The sequence below is a fragment of the Mus musculus genome, chromosome 5, assembly GCF_000001635.26.
Source record: "Mus musculus strain C57BL/6J chromosome 5, GRCm38.p6 C57BL/6J".
Taxonomy (NCBI): Eukaryota; Metazoa; Chordata; class Mammalia; order Rodentia; family Muridae; genus Mus; species Mus musculus.
This window is the reverse complement of record NC_000071.6, coordinates 90,302,214-90,316,927: the sequence shown is the minus strand read 5'-3', so window position 1 is coordinate 90,316,927 and position 14,714 is coordinate 90,302,214. Positions and strand designations below refer to the sequence as shown.

Here is a 14,714-nt window from a genome sequence, read left to right as displayed (position 1 = left end):
TGTGTTACATTTACTTAGGAGGCTTCTTCATAGGGCTGTGTGTGATGCGCTTGGTCGTATTCCCGTGTATTTTCCAGCGTTTGTAAGTAAGATACCCTGTTTGTTGATTATTATGATACTGCAGTTTTAATGAGAACCTTTTGTAGGATACTGTCCATCTCTCTCTCTTACGCTTGCTTCTGCACTTGTGGGAGCATGCGTCTCCTCATGCATTTTCTTTGAAACCTCGTCCATGACGATTGACAGAGCTTCACTTGCTTTTGCTGGACTCGTCCTACAAGTTGTCTTCGCTTTATTCATCCTGATTTGTAATTTTAAAATCTTAGATTTAAAGCTCTAATGTTTTTCTTTAAGGAAAAGGGTTTTGATCAAATCTTTCAGAAAGTAATTTCTTTTTAGATTTTTATTTTTTCTTATTAATGGATATTTTCTTTTTTAAAAATTTCAAATAGAATGTCAAACTATTAGTATTTAATATTCTGTTTCTTTATTTTCTGGACCAAGAACTTAACCTCATACATAAATTGCAAGGTCATCTCTTTCAAATCTTTTGAGTTTCTTCTTTTCCTAACGTATGTTCAGATATCATAATGTGCATATTCATCATTTTCTTAGCGAGGTAATATGCAAAACTTGCCACATTGGTGTTTTGTTTTGTTTAGCTGCATATAGTGGTAGTAGGTTGTTGTATGCTCATGACTGAACCACCCTGGATATACTCACTGTCTGCTAACATTATAAGATAGATACTCTTCCTGTGTAACTTGTTTTGCGTTATTTTGTAACTGATAGTAACTACTATCCTTTGATTGTGATTGCTGTTTCATCTATTTTCAACCCCTTTTCTTTAAAAGTTTTTATTCTCTGTGTGTGTGTTAAATGGTAAGAGTGTTATAGAAAAATCTACTTGAAATTTTAGACCATATAACTTTTATTTTAAACATGATTAGTCTACTTTGTAAAGTTTATACTTTTTAAAAACTTAATGCTAGATGACATTAGTGGTTTTGACTGACATGTAGACAGATAAGTACCTCGAAGCTTACAAATAGAAGTCATGTTTTGTGTCACTTCTATCAAGAAGGCTATGTTACTAATCACTAGTACATTCTTACATAATAGATCTTAGTGAAAGTATAATATTTGTGACATGGATAGTTCCAAATGTAAAAATACAGGACTGGACTAGTAATGATTTGTTATTTAGTCATGTTCACTTTCATTTTGCTAACTTCTATCTCAAAACCATGAGTCTTGCTATTCAACTTAACTCTCCCACCCCTCTTTAAACAAACAAACAAACAAACATGTATATGTGTTCATGTCTGGTGTGAATGTGGGAGCCTGCAGAAACCAAAGGCATTCTGGATCCTCTGGGCGTGAAGTTGTTAAGTGGTTATGAGCTGCTGATGTAGGGTGTGGGGAGCTGGTTTATCCTGGGTCTTCTGGAATAGCAATACGTGCTTTTAATTGTTCAGCCATATCTGTAGTGCCAATGTGTTCCTTTCTCTGGTTCTCGGGATTTATTTATTTGTTTTGTTCTGGCTTTTTAAGACATAGAATAGGGTTGAGATGACAGTGTTAGCTGTTCTTTGAATATCAAGACTCAGATTGTATGCAGTGACTTATGAATCCACTTCTGCATTCTGGAATCCAGTCCACTCGACTTAAACACTCATCCTGAAGTATTTTGGATGTGAGGGTGGTCTGTGTCTTGTTAATCAGCTGACCCATCACCAAAGAACCTACATACTCAGCCTGTGTGGAAAACAGTAGCATTTAAACACCTTTTGTGGCTTCAAGCTACCAGCACATAGGCACCTCTCAACATCCTTCATCTTCTCAGCTTTTCTCTGAAGAATTTGGCCTTCGCCATAACATGCTGTATAAGGAGCCTGCCTTTCCCCAGAACTTACAGTAGCCTGCTCGCACATCAGAGATGGCAACAGCTTCAGCCTTGTTGTTTTGTAGAATGAGCCTGTTTCCGGATTAGTGTTCACAATTTGGATAGGTTGCCAGTTGGGTAGAAATCCTGATTCTTTAAGTGGTGATTCCTCACACCAACTTTCCCAAAAGTCGCCCAGATGTTTGTTAAAGTTGATTTTGCTATGCATGCCACCAGCAACCCCCATCTTTCTAGGTGCTTGTGGCATTTATTGATTGCTCTGGCAGCCGTGGCTCAAGAGGTCCTGAAATGTCCAGGTCTTCACTAGTCTCCTTGGCATGGTGGGAGCTGAAAGGAAAGAAAGTCCCTCTTTTAACCAAAAAAAAGAAAAAAAATGTTTAAATATTTGTTTGTGTTTGCATGAGTGTGATGTGTGTGGGTATACCATTGTTCTGTCATGTATGTGGAAGTCAGAGGACAACTTGGTGGAGTTGTTTTTCTCCTACCTTTCTATAGGTTCTGGGGGGCAAGCTGAGCCACCTCCTAACCCCATTGATTTTATAAGATTTCAAGTGTTTTAAAAATATTTTACTGCTGAAAATCTTTGGAATTATATTAGTTTAAAAATGATTAACTCAATTAACAATTGTAATATTTTCTGAAGTCTCACTCTTACAGTACTGGGCCATGTGTAAAAGAACATTGTAATGACTAATTATAAATACTTATATTTACAGTGAGTCTTCACTGTATCCAGGTAACTGGGAAGTACAAATAACTTTTTTTTCTGGCTTTGAAAGACAGAAGTTAGGATCAAACAAGATTTTACTTGGAAATTTGTGGGCTAGGTCAGTGGCACACCACTTTACTGCCTAGCCTGTTTAAGGCAGGTTATCTCTAGCAATCAGCCACTTTGATAACATTATAGATTCAGATTTGTCCCTTAAATTTGTTTTGTGTTTGTTTTTTGAGACAGGTTTCTCTGTGTAACATCCTTGGAACTTACTTTGTTAGATCAGGCTGACCTTGAACTCACAGAGATCTGCCTGTCTCTGCCTCCTGAGTGCTAGAACTAAAGGTTAATATATTAAAACCATGTTGGCCTTCATTCCTTAAAGTTTTATATCTGCCATTTTGTGCTGCTTTTTAGTATCTTTTATATGCAAAAGATATTTTCTTAATGATTAATTCTATCAGTATTCAGAAACATGTTAAATTATGTTTATTTAACCTGTCATACTGAATATTACTAGAGAATCTTGAGTTTAGGGTTTAGTTCATGATCACAGCTTCAAATAGCTGATGCTTTTATGTTTTATTATATAATTATTATAGTTGTTAGAGGTTCTATATGTGTAAATATTCCATTTTTTCATTGAAATTATCAAATTGATTATAAGAATCACATATAGATACTAAAAGTAGATTCATAAAAAAATTCATCAGAGACAAATAACTTTTAATTGTAGACACCTTGTTATGGAGCAAATGGCAAATCATTTGTTGTTGTATAGGACATTCGTAGCTGGTTATGGTGGCAGCAAAACATACCTGTAGTCTCAGCACAGAGGAGGTGGAAGCAGGAGGACTATTCTTAGCCAGATGGAGTTCTAGACTAACCTGGGTTACATAGGACCCTCAAAACAAAACCAAAGAAAGGGACTTTTCCCCTAATGTTTATTTATTGATGGACTGATTGAGTGTACAGATGCACAAGAGAGTGATTTTGGGAGTCAGGTCTCTCCTTCCAACCATGAGGGTCCTGGGGATTAAACTCGGGTCTTCAGCTTTGGAGACAAGTACTTTAACCCACTGAGGCATCTTTGCTAGCCTGGAAATTTTTAATGAGCCTTTTAGTCAAAATATGAGGTTCTTTTCTTGAAGCCTACATTTTCAAAGTGTAAACTTTTGCCAGAAGAGAACAAAATTGGTAATAATGGTGACTAGTACTGCCAAAAGAAATGCAGAATGTTGAATTTCACATAGTCCCAATTTGAATACACTTATGTTCATAGCCAAAGCTTCTCTAGTATAATAACTCATACTTTATATGTAATATATTAAAACTTTCTTAATAGGTTTCATCTTTGAAGTCCCGTTTATCTAAAACAACTGCTTTCATGGTATCTTAATTATGTGCCTGAAAATTTTTGCCTAAATGAAGTCTTTCGGTAGGTTTTATAAACTGAATGTTTCAGCATTGTATAAAGGTGCCCTATTCCTTTAAGCAATGCTTGTAGAGAATTGTTTTCTTCCTATCTATTTAATGTTCTTTTTTTAAAAGTCTATTTCATACTCCTTTGCACTTAGCATGTTTTTCTGTATTGCATATTTATGGAAGACAATGATTATAATAAAAGTACTCTTGTGTTACTAATAGCTAACTTATTGCTTTGAATACAAGGAATAATTGGTGGCCAATGTTTGCTGAGTGGAGTTGTGAATGCCCATTAATTAATGTATACTACTTTCTTATTCTTTGGATTTAGCTACAAGGTTAATAGAGTATATTTTGAGAAAAGAAATAGCTTAAATTACTGATGTTCACATTTGGTCCAGATTGTTTTGCTACTTCAAATCACCATATGACATGTCTTTTTGTTTTGAGTATAAAACTACTAGTGTTAATATCTATTTGGATTTTACCATTGTTAAAATATCTTTTTGGGTTTTTTGTTTTTGTTTGGTTTTTTTTTTTTTTTTTTTTTTTTTTTTTTGGGTTTTCGAGACAGGGTTTCTCTGTGTAGCCCTGGCTATCCTGGAACTCAGAAATCCGCCTGCCTCTGCTTCCCGAGTGCTGGGATTAAAGGCGTGCGCCACCACGCCCGGCTTTGGTTTTTCATTGGGGAAGATTTAATAGACTACTATTATCACTACTGAAACTGAGCAGTGGTGTTGCACTCCTTTACTCCCTTCACCTGGTACACAGAGGCAGGCGAATCTCCCGAGTTCAAGGCCAGCCTGGTCTACAGAGTGAATTCCAGGACCACCAGAGCTACTCTGAGAAACTCTGTCTTGAAAATAAAATTTTTTAAAATTAAAAAAAAAATGGATAAAAACATACTTCCTAATATTCACAAATTATTAGTACCTAATATTTGCTTTTAAAAACAAATTAAACTGAAGCAGTCTTTGCAGTAAAGTCACTACAAAGTAAGACTTTAACAAACACAAAAAGAGACCAGTCCAAAATGCCTTTATTATACATATATGTAGCTCTAATTGAACGTTCAGAACTTTCTAGAGCTGAAGACGAAGCTTATTTGGTGGTGTGCTTGCCTAACATGCACAAAGCTTAAATATAGATAAATATATTAATTATATTTATATACATTTGTAAAGTTTAAATATAAATAAAGCATTGATGCATAAAGCATTAATACCTAGTTGGATCCTTGGTATTGCATAAAACTGGACATGGTGGTATACATTTGTAATTTTAGCAAGTTATCCAAGTTCAGGATCATCTTGGCTGAATAAGTGAGTTTGAGGCCATTAGGAGATACATGAGACTATCTCGGCAAAACAAAGTAAGTTTTCCCAAAAAATTCCTATTCCTTCTCATATCTCAAATGCCCTCTTTCTCTATTCGGCTGGTTCAAGCCAGGTTTCAGATAGGATCTGTATTATGATTTATTGTTGTTGCTTGAGTCTTGTTAACTTAGAACAATTCTTTAATCTTTGCTCCCATTCTGCTTAGTAGAAGAAAATAGTTTTACTCTAACTGTTGTACATTTTTGATTTATGTTTGCTTCTGTCTTCTTCAGAGGTTCACTACCTCCTCAGGTCTGTGTGTTTGTTTTTGTGGGGGAAGGAATTGAGAAGGTAGTTTTTCTTTCCCAAGGAGACATTTGGCTGTTTCTGGGTTCGGTTGTTAAATTACTACTGGCATCTGGTGAGTAAAGGCATTTTATCCAGAATAGTTGTAGTGCTTAGGTTAAGAAAAAAAGGTTCATCTCCTGGTGTGCCTTATGACGATTTTCAAAACTGAGTTATTTCTAAAAGCCCTACTAAATTCTTATTTATTGGGAAAGGGGTGATGTCAAGACAACCTCATAGGGAAGGGGTGGTTCAGTGGGTTAAAGGCATTTGCTGCCAAGCTTGATAACCTGAGTTTGATCCCAGGAACCCACATAATACAAGAAGACAATTGACACTTGCAAGTTGTCATCTGACCTCTATACATGCACTGTTGGATATGTCTCCAAATAGAAATGAATAGAATTTATTAAGAGAACAGTACTTCCTAGGAGAGATGCTTCACATTGTATGGTGCATCCGGGCCTAAAATGTTTGATTGTACTACTTTTACTTTTAGTCATTAGTGATGAGGTCATTTAGGAACCTTGATGTTTAAATAAAACATTTAAAGTTAGAATTTTTAGTGCTTTATAAGCATACAGCTGCTTCTTGTTCTAGCGTAGGTGTTTGTTGTTTTGTTTTGTTTTGGGGGCGTAGGGAATACTGAATGAGTTGGGTCTAGGTTTTAACTGGTCTTCTCTACTACATTGAGTTTTTTTGAACTTTTTTTTTCCTTTTCTGTTACACTGAATTAGACCTGTGATTTATTTCTAAGATTTTTAATTTTCTTTTCCAGCTTTCTGTCTTTAAATTTGTCAGGAATTTAATGCAGGCAGATTCCTTCTCCAGGGACAAGCTCCCACTTACATATTCCATCCCTAGTGGTCAGCCTTGGGCATGTGTAAATAATGAGCAAAGGTAAATAATCTCACATGCACGTGTACATACATTTGTGTGTGATGTTGACTTAATAATTAAGATGGGATCATGAAGATTGGAGGACACACTAGAGGAGTTGAAAGTTACAGAATGAGAGACAGGAGTGGTAGAAATGCAGTGCTTACATATGAAATTCTCAAAATGGAAACAAAACAGTGGTTGCATTATCATTTTTATGAAATACTACTCAGTTCTAACAATACATCCACCATATTTTAAATATAGTAGTTGTCATACTTAAATACTCATTAACTTTGATACCTTTTAAGGGATAAACTAGTAGCATTTATTTACACTTTATGAAAGTCTGTGTTTCATTTAAAGAAAGAAAATAATTGAAAAGGCTTAGTGCATGGCTTAGTGCCAGAGTGGTTACTTAGTACACAAACAAGGACCGGAATTCATCTTGCAAGCTGCAAAAATTAAAATACTGTTTAATTTTCCTATTTTGATCATTTGAAATTTTTATGTTTTCAAACGTGGTTATGGTCAAGACTTACTTATAGAAATTATATAATAAAATGAGTTAGATTTCAGTGCAAACATTTCAGTTTTTAATCTGCACTATTTTAGTTTAGAATGTGATAAGGAGGTATACATGCATGCATAATCTAGTTTAAATTTGAATAAGAGGCTATTTTGAATATTTATAAGATTATATCTCTCGTGTCATTTTATCTGTGTTTATTAGGAAAAGCACATGCCTTAGGGTTTTACTGCTGTGAACAGACACCATGACCAAGGCAAGTCTTATAAATGATACCATTTAATTGGGGTTGAATTACAGGTTCAGAGGTTCAGTCCATAATCGTCAAGGCAGCATCTAGGCAGGCATGATGCAGGTAGAACTGAGAGGAGCTGAGAGTTCTACATCTTCATTTGAAGGCTGCAAGCAGAATACTGACTTGCAGGCAGCTAGGGTGAGAGTCTTAAGCCCACACCCACAGTGACACGCCTACTTCAACAAGGCCACACCTCCAATAGTGCTACTCCCTTTCCCCCATAGGCTTATTCAAACATACGAGTCTGTGGGGACCAAATCTAGCCATAACATAATACGTACATTTAGTCCAAAGTTCAGAGTCTCTTCTGAGATCCATCCAATCACTTAACTGTAATCCAGAATCAAGACAGGAAACCAGGTAGGCAAACTCCAGACTCTGCATCTCTGAGTCTGATGTCAAAGCTGTCTTCAGATCTGTCAACTCCTTTTTCATCTTTGTTGACTGCAACAAACTGATTTTCCTGGGCAGGATCCACTCCCTGTTAGCAGCATGCCTCAGGAGATATCCTATGGCTGTAGTATCTTGAAAATCTTCAGGTCTCCAAGGCAACTTCAGTATCACAGCTTCTTGTTTCAATGTCTGTGATCCACACATGATTTTCTGGGCTCCTCCAAGGGGCTGGCGTCACTTCTCCAATTCTGCTCTCTGTAGCACTCCAAAGTCAGATTGGTCCATTCTACTGCCACTGCTGTTCTTGGTGATCATCCCATGGTACTGGCATTTCCAGTATGCTGGGGTCTTCCACATCACCAATAGCCTCTTATGGGCTCTCTTCACGGTGCCAAGCCACAAATCCTTGCATGACCCCTTCAGTCCTGGGCCAATACCACCTGAGTGACTTACACATTACCAAGTACAGGTGCAACACAAGGTACAACCTTGGTTATCTCTGGAACACAGCTTTTTTTGTGTCTCAGAAAATACTTCCCAGAAGATTTCACTTCAATGATGCTGGTCTCTTCTTCAATCACCACTAATTTATTTCCAGCTAACCAGTGTGAATTATCCCAGTAGTCCTTTCTGTTCTGGACTCTCAAACCACATGGCCGAAGGTGCCAAGTTCTGCTGCTTGCTGGGGCTTGAACCTGGCTGGCTTCTTTGTTCTATTATGTTATCACCAGCTTTCTTTTTTCCAACTGCCTACGCTTGGCTGTCCTGGATCTTGCTTTGTAGATTGACATTGATTTGCGTGGTTCTGTCTTCTAGGATTAAAGGTGTGTACCATCATACCTGGATCTAAACTTAGCTGGATACAATCTTGCCCCAAAGTCACATTCCCTTAATTCAGTTTAATATCCTTGAACACAGGATTCAACTTCATTTCACATCCTCGTGCCCCTTCTATACTCAAACCGTATATTTTATATTTTTCCTTACTAAGTTTGCTATACTTACTCAAAAAGCTCTTCATGAGACTCAGCCAGAGAACAAAGTCTATGTTGGGTGTTTCTGAGAGTTCCTTTTTCAGTGCAATTAATCTGAGTCTCTTTATCTTTACTTCAGGCAGACTCTTCAGACAAGGGCCAAAAAAAAAAAAAAAAAAAAAAAGCTACATTCTTGACCAAAATACTACAAAACAGTCTGTAGGCTACGTATTGAAATTCTCCACTGAAACCTCTTGGACCAGGTCCGCACAATTCATATCACTCCCAGCAACAGTCTTCCATATTCCTAACTAGTTCCAAATCCAAAGTCTCAAAATCCACATTCTTCCAAACAAAAGCATGATCAGGCCGATCACTCCAGTCCCTCGTGCCAACTTCTATCTTAGTTAGGATTTTACTGCTGTGAATGGACACCATGACCAAGGCAACTCTTACAAAGACAACATTTAGTTGGGGCTGAATTACAGGTTCAGAGGTTCACTCAAGGCAGCATCTAGGCTGTCAGAGCTGAGAGTTCTACATCTTCATCTTAAGGCTGCTAGCAGAATACTGATTTACAGGCAGCTAGGGTGAGAGTCTTAAGCCCACACCCACAGTGACACGCCTACTCCAAGGCCACATCTACTCCAATAGTGCCATTCCCAATCTTTCTATTTTGAAAAGGAATATTGAATATTTCTTATTAATACTCTGGGGATTGAACTCAGGACTTGGTGCTTGCAGAATATGAATAAGATCTATACTTAGAGCCTCCATATGGAGGAAAGGGTAAACAGGGTTACAGGAGCAGTTTCTTGATTTTTTTTCTCTAGTTGTCTGTAGTCTTTTACCACCCTACACATGCTGTATTATATTCCTTTTCTAGTATTATTCACTTTTTGTAAGTGCTCATTTAAAAATAAATAAGTTCCTCGCCAGTAAACTTGTTTCTATACATTGATGTGTAAATGCAATAGTAAACACTTGATAATAGGATGTCAATGGTATGTGTCTAATCAATGAAGGGCACTTTTGTTCCTTTTATATAAAATTTTATAATTAGCTTTTCTTTCAGTATACCCTAAGCTTTTCAAAAAGGGAAGAATCTCAGAGTCATCTGGTCATTTTAAAATCTTTTTTAAAAAATTCAATGTGGGGCTGGTGAGATGGCTCAGCAGGTAAGAGCACCCGACTGCTCTTCCGAAGGTCCAGAGTTCAAATCCCAGCAACCACATGGTGGCTCACAACCATCCGTAACAAGACCTGACTCCCTCTTCTGGTGTGTCTGAAGATAGCTACAGTGTACTTATATATAATAATAAATAAATCTTAAAAAAAAAAAAAAAAAAATTCAATGTGTGTGTGTGCGCGCACGTGTAGCAAGCAGACGGGTGGATCTCACAATGGTCCTCTGGAGATCAGAGGTCGCGCAACTGTGGATCCCAGGGATTGAACTCAAGCTGCTGTCTAGCTTGGCAATTTTCAATTTTTTTTCTGTTTTAACTACTACAGTTTCATGATTACTTAAAGTTGATTATTATACTTGTTGGTTGTAAGTTAACATTTGTTTTCACAGAGCATAGAAACCATGTAGACACAAACACATATGTGGAATAAATTATTGATATGGGGTGGAGGAGCAGGTATGATGAACATGTGGCAGTTAGAGGGCGGCTTGTGGGAAATGATTCTCTCTTCCCGACACATGGGCTCTGGTCAGAGCCCTCCAGTCTCGGCTGCAAATGCCTTTACTTAGCCAACTCATAGGCTTTGCACAGCTACTCCTTTCCCCGCTGTGTGTATTTTCCTATGATATAGGACATTGTTGTTCTATACTCCTGTATCTTTTAGCCAGGTTTGTAACAAGGAATTTAGATAATGAGAAAGAAAATCCCTCATTTTGAGTAAAATACAATTTTCTTGATAAGTTTTCATTAGGCTTAGCAATGACACATTGTAATGTAGGGGACTTTATAAGCCACCTCCCTGCAACCTATAACCTTAATTCTCCTACTGTGAATTCTACATTGTTACATCGGACTAAAATTGCATGTGTGTCTGCTAGTGGAACATTCTATTTTCTTCTCTCATCTTATACAGACTGGTTATTTTGGCTGTGTGCGTTGTTTCTTTTGTCTTTTTAGATAGTAGGCCTGAACACACACTCGTGGGTGAGTGTGTGTGTGTGTGTTTAATTTACATTTTATGTGTATCAGTATTCTGCCGATATGCATGTCTGTGCACACTTGAATGCCTGCTGCCTGTAGAGGCCAAAGGAAGGTCTCAGATTCCCCAGAAACTGTAATTGTGAGCCACTTAGCAGGATCCTCTGAAGAGTATCTAGTGTACGTTACTGAGCCATCTCTCTAGGCCCCCAGTCTGCGTAGGTTCCCACTGCTTCTCAGTATGGTCTCTTGAGTTCAAGATTTTCTTGTGGATTTGACAGCATAGCCAGCCAAACTATCAAAACCAACCAACCAACCATACTTGGTGTGGTGGGTGGGGTTTTACTACCTCAAATTTCTTTCTATTTGCTCTGGTTTCTTTCTTGCGAATATATCTAAAACAGGTGGGCTATACTTCTCAGGCTCTAAGAGATCATGTAAGGCTATTAGGTCAAAATTGTTATCCTTAGAATACTAAGATGCTATTAATTGGTTTTAACGCGTTGATTTGTACTGATACTATAAAAGCAGAAATAAATACTTTTTGTTTCCCTATGGTTATAGCACCAAAGTAAACAAACATTTTTCATTGCTGTACACTTGGAGTTAAATAAAGAAAATACTTCAGACTTCACTTCTCTATTTTTTAAATGGTTATATGTCTACATATGTGGATGTGTCCACAGGAGTATAGGTTGTAAGTTTATGTAAACTCCCCAAAGTAGATGCTGTGAATTGAACTTGGGTTCTTGGAAAGAGCAGTCTTTATGTACTTTTAACTGCTAGGTCATCTCTACAGTCCTCTTTTCATTAATTTTTTGAAATCTAAGAAAATATTTCCGCAACATGGTTACTTGTTGCTGAACAGTACAACTGGCAAACGGTCACTATTAATTTGGATTTTTAACATTCTCAAAAGTGACTCTAATGAACCTACCATTTAAATTGGTACTTGTTATAATGAAATAAAGTTAAACTTTGATGCATAAATTGTTAAAAGTTTAAAATTCTTTTTTTTTCTTTTCTTTTCTTTCTTTTTTTTTTTTTTTTTTTTTTTTTTTTTTTGGTTTTTCGAGACAGGGCTTCTCTCTATAGCCCTGGCTGTCCTGGAACTCACTCTGTAGACCAGGCTGGCCTCGAACTCAGAAATCCGCCTGCCTCTGCCTCCCAAGTGCTGGGATTAAAGGCGTGCGCCACCACGCCCGGCTAAGTTTAAAATTCTTATTTGCTTAAGCCTCATAACTTCCCAATATTTACACTTCTCTGATGAAATCATTGGTGATACTAATAAGTGTACTTTCTGCAATATTTTAGTTTAGTATTTAACATGTAAACACCAGTTAATAAATAGCTCTTGTAGGAAGTGTGTTCAGTCCTTCATAAGTGCAAAAAAGTCAGGAAAGTCAAGTGTTTAATTAATTTCCTAAGCAGCTGGAACTGAGAAGGGTACAGGATTTATGTTCACAAGCTCAGGTATATCTCATTAAAACTTGAAAGAATGCATATGATTTGAGGAGATAAAAGGATTGCAGTTGCATAATGAGTTATGCTGTTTTGTTTTGTTTTGTTTTGTTTTGAGACAGAGTATTTCTGTGTAGCCCTGGCTGTCCTGGAACTCACTCCATAGTCTAGGCTGACCTCAAACTCTAGAGATCTGCCTGCCTCTGCCTTCTGAGTGCTGGGATTAAAGGTGTATACCACCACCACCCTTCGAATAATGAGCTCTTTAAATTGTCAACATTGATTTTCTTTTTATTTAAACAATGGGCTTTGGCTGTTTGAATTTATTTAGTATTGCTACTATACTTATCATTGGTAATTAAAATATTTTTCTACCTCTGATCTTATTTTGTTTTTGTTCCCCTCCCTGATTTCCTGTCCTTTCTTTTTCTTTTTTTCTGTTTTCTGTATCTGTTTTTTTAGGTGGAGTCTTTCATTTTGGACCAGGATGATTTGGAGAATCCAATGCTGGAAACAGCTTCCAAGTTGCTTCTATCAGGCACTGCTGACGGTGCTGACCTCAGGACAGTAGATCCAGAGACGCAGGCTCGACTGGAAGCTTTACTAGAAGCTGCAGGTATGCTGTGTATTCTTCATAGTTGGATCTCCTCTGTTATCCCTAGCTTGCTACTTAACTGTAAGTGTGCTACTCTATGTTTTGTGTAATGACCATTCATAAATATTAATTACATTTCAATGGAAGTGTCATGACTGAAAACATTGTCATGATAAAATTCACTATGGATTAACATTGGTAAATTTAAATAAAGTTTTAATTGAATTGAAATCTATATAAAATTTACATCCCACTTTTTGCCTTACTAAAAAGGACTTTATATACATGATTCTCAGTACTTAATAGATACAGTATTGGAATTTGCGTACCCCCTAAAGACTCTGATTAGTACTCAGAGTTATCATGTCCAGAGCAGTGGAAACTAGCAATTCCCCTATTTATATTCACAGCTAAAGTGCTGCTTTCTGTCTTCTGCTTGTGCCATACCTGAGCAGGTCTGCTTAAACACTCTGTTCTTCACATTATACTTTTTCCCTGAAGATGTCATTGTTCAGAATGGCCTTGTAGCCATGTGTGATGACTAATAATCTAAGTAAAGTATTTGGGAAGCTGAGGCAGAAGGCTTGTTACAAGTTTATTTCAGTCCAGGCTAGCCTAGCCTAGTACACCAAAGAGGCCTCTAGACATGCTATGTAGTGTTCTTTAATCTAAGAAAATTGTAATGTGTTTTATTTGGAAAATATATTAGGTAAGATTCAGTGAAGCATAGCTTTTTTGCAGTGCTGTTGACTGTTATTATTAATGAATAAACTGTATATTAATATCTTTAACACAGAGCACACATGAAACTAGGTTATAGTTTGGAGAAACTTTTACCTTATGCTGGCACAGCCTTACCCCATGTACAGTGCAGGCTATATTCTTAAACTGTGTTATTTCCATAGAGTGGATTTTATTTTCTCCTTAAGAACATTATTTTAATTAGAGAATTATATATATTATTTCTTCTTCCTCCTCATTCTGATTTTTGCTTCTCCATTCATTTCTTTTCCTTTTTCAAACAATAATTTAATTTCATTCTTTATGTGTACTGCTGTGGGGCTGTCATCCCCTGGAACTGGATTTACAGACAGCTGGGAGCTGTCGTGTAGGTGCTGGGAATTGAACCAAGGTCCTTTGGAAGACCAGCCAGTTCTCTTAATCGCTGAGCCATCTCTCCAGTCCCTTTCTTTTCCTTTTTAATGGAAAATTTCACACAAAAACTTAGAATAGCATAACAAACCCTCTGATTGTGATGTTCAAGTTCAGTAAGCATAAGTACTTGGGTAGTCTTGTTTTATCTTACTCATTACACTTTGTTGATATTTTCATGTTTTGTTTTGTTTTTTTTAATTTGGAAGTTAATTCTTCCTTCAGTTTTTTGCTGTTTGGATTTATTGATTGATTGATTGATTGTGTATGAGTACACTGTAGCTGTCTTCAGACATACCAGAAGAGAATATCAAATCTCATTACAGTTGGTTGTAAGCCACCATGTGGATGCTGGGAATTGAACTCAGAATTTCTGGAAGAGCAGCCACTGAACCATTGAACCATCTTTCCAGCCCTCCTCATGTCTTTGAATATAGGTCTAACTTTTATGTGATTTCATTTATAAATTCTTCCATATGTATCTAAGGAGTTCCTTAAAAAGACAGCCATAAAGACAATCAAGGGGAAAAATAGTAGAAATTTACTATTAATATTTCTAAATATCCT

The 14,714-nt window shown here is 36.8% G+C and overlaps 1 protein-coding gene across 9 annotated transcripts in view; it reads left to right on the top strand.

Annotated features, from left to right (window-relative positions):
• Positions 1-14,714, top strand: part of Ankrd17 (ankyrin repeat domain 17) — a 141,528-nt gene that overhangs the window by 51,766 nt on the left and 75,048 nt on the right. For all 9 annotated transcript variants that reach the window (NM_198010.2, NM_030886.2, XM_006535289.4 and 6 more), the window contains exon 2: positions 12,863-13,016. In NM_198010.2, the coding sequence (NP_932127.2) occupies positions 12,863-13,016 (154 nt within the window). The remainder of the gene's footprint in view (positions 1-12,862; positions 13,017-14,714) is intronic.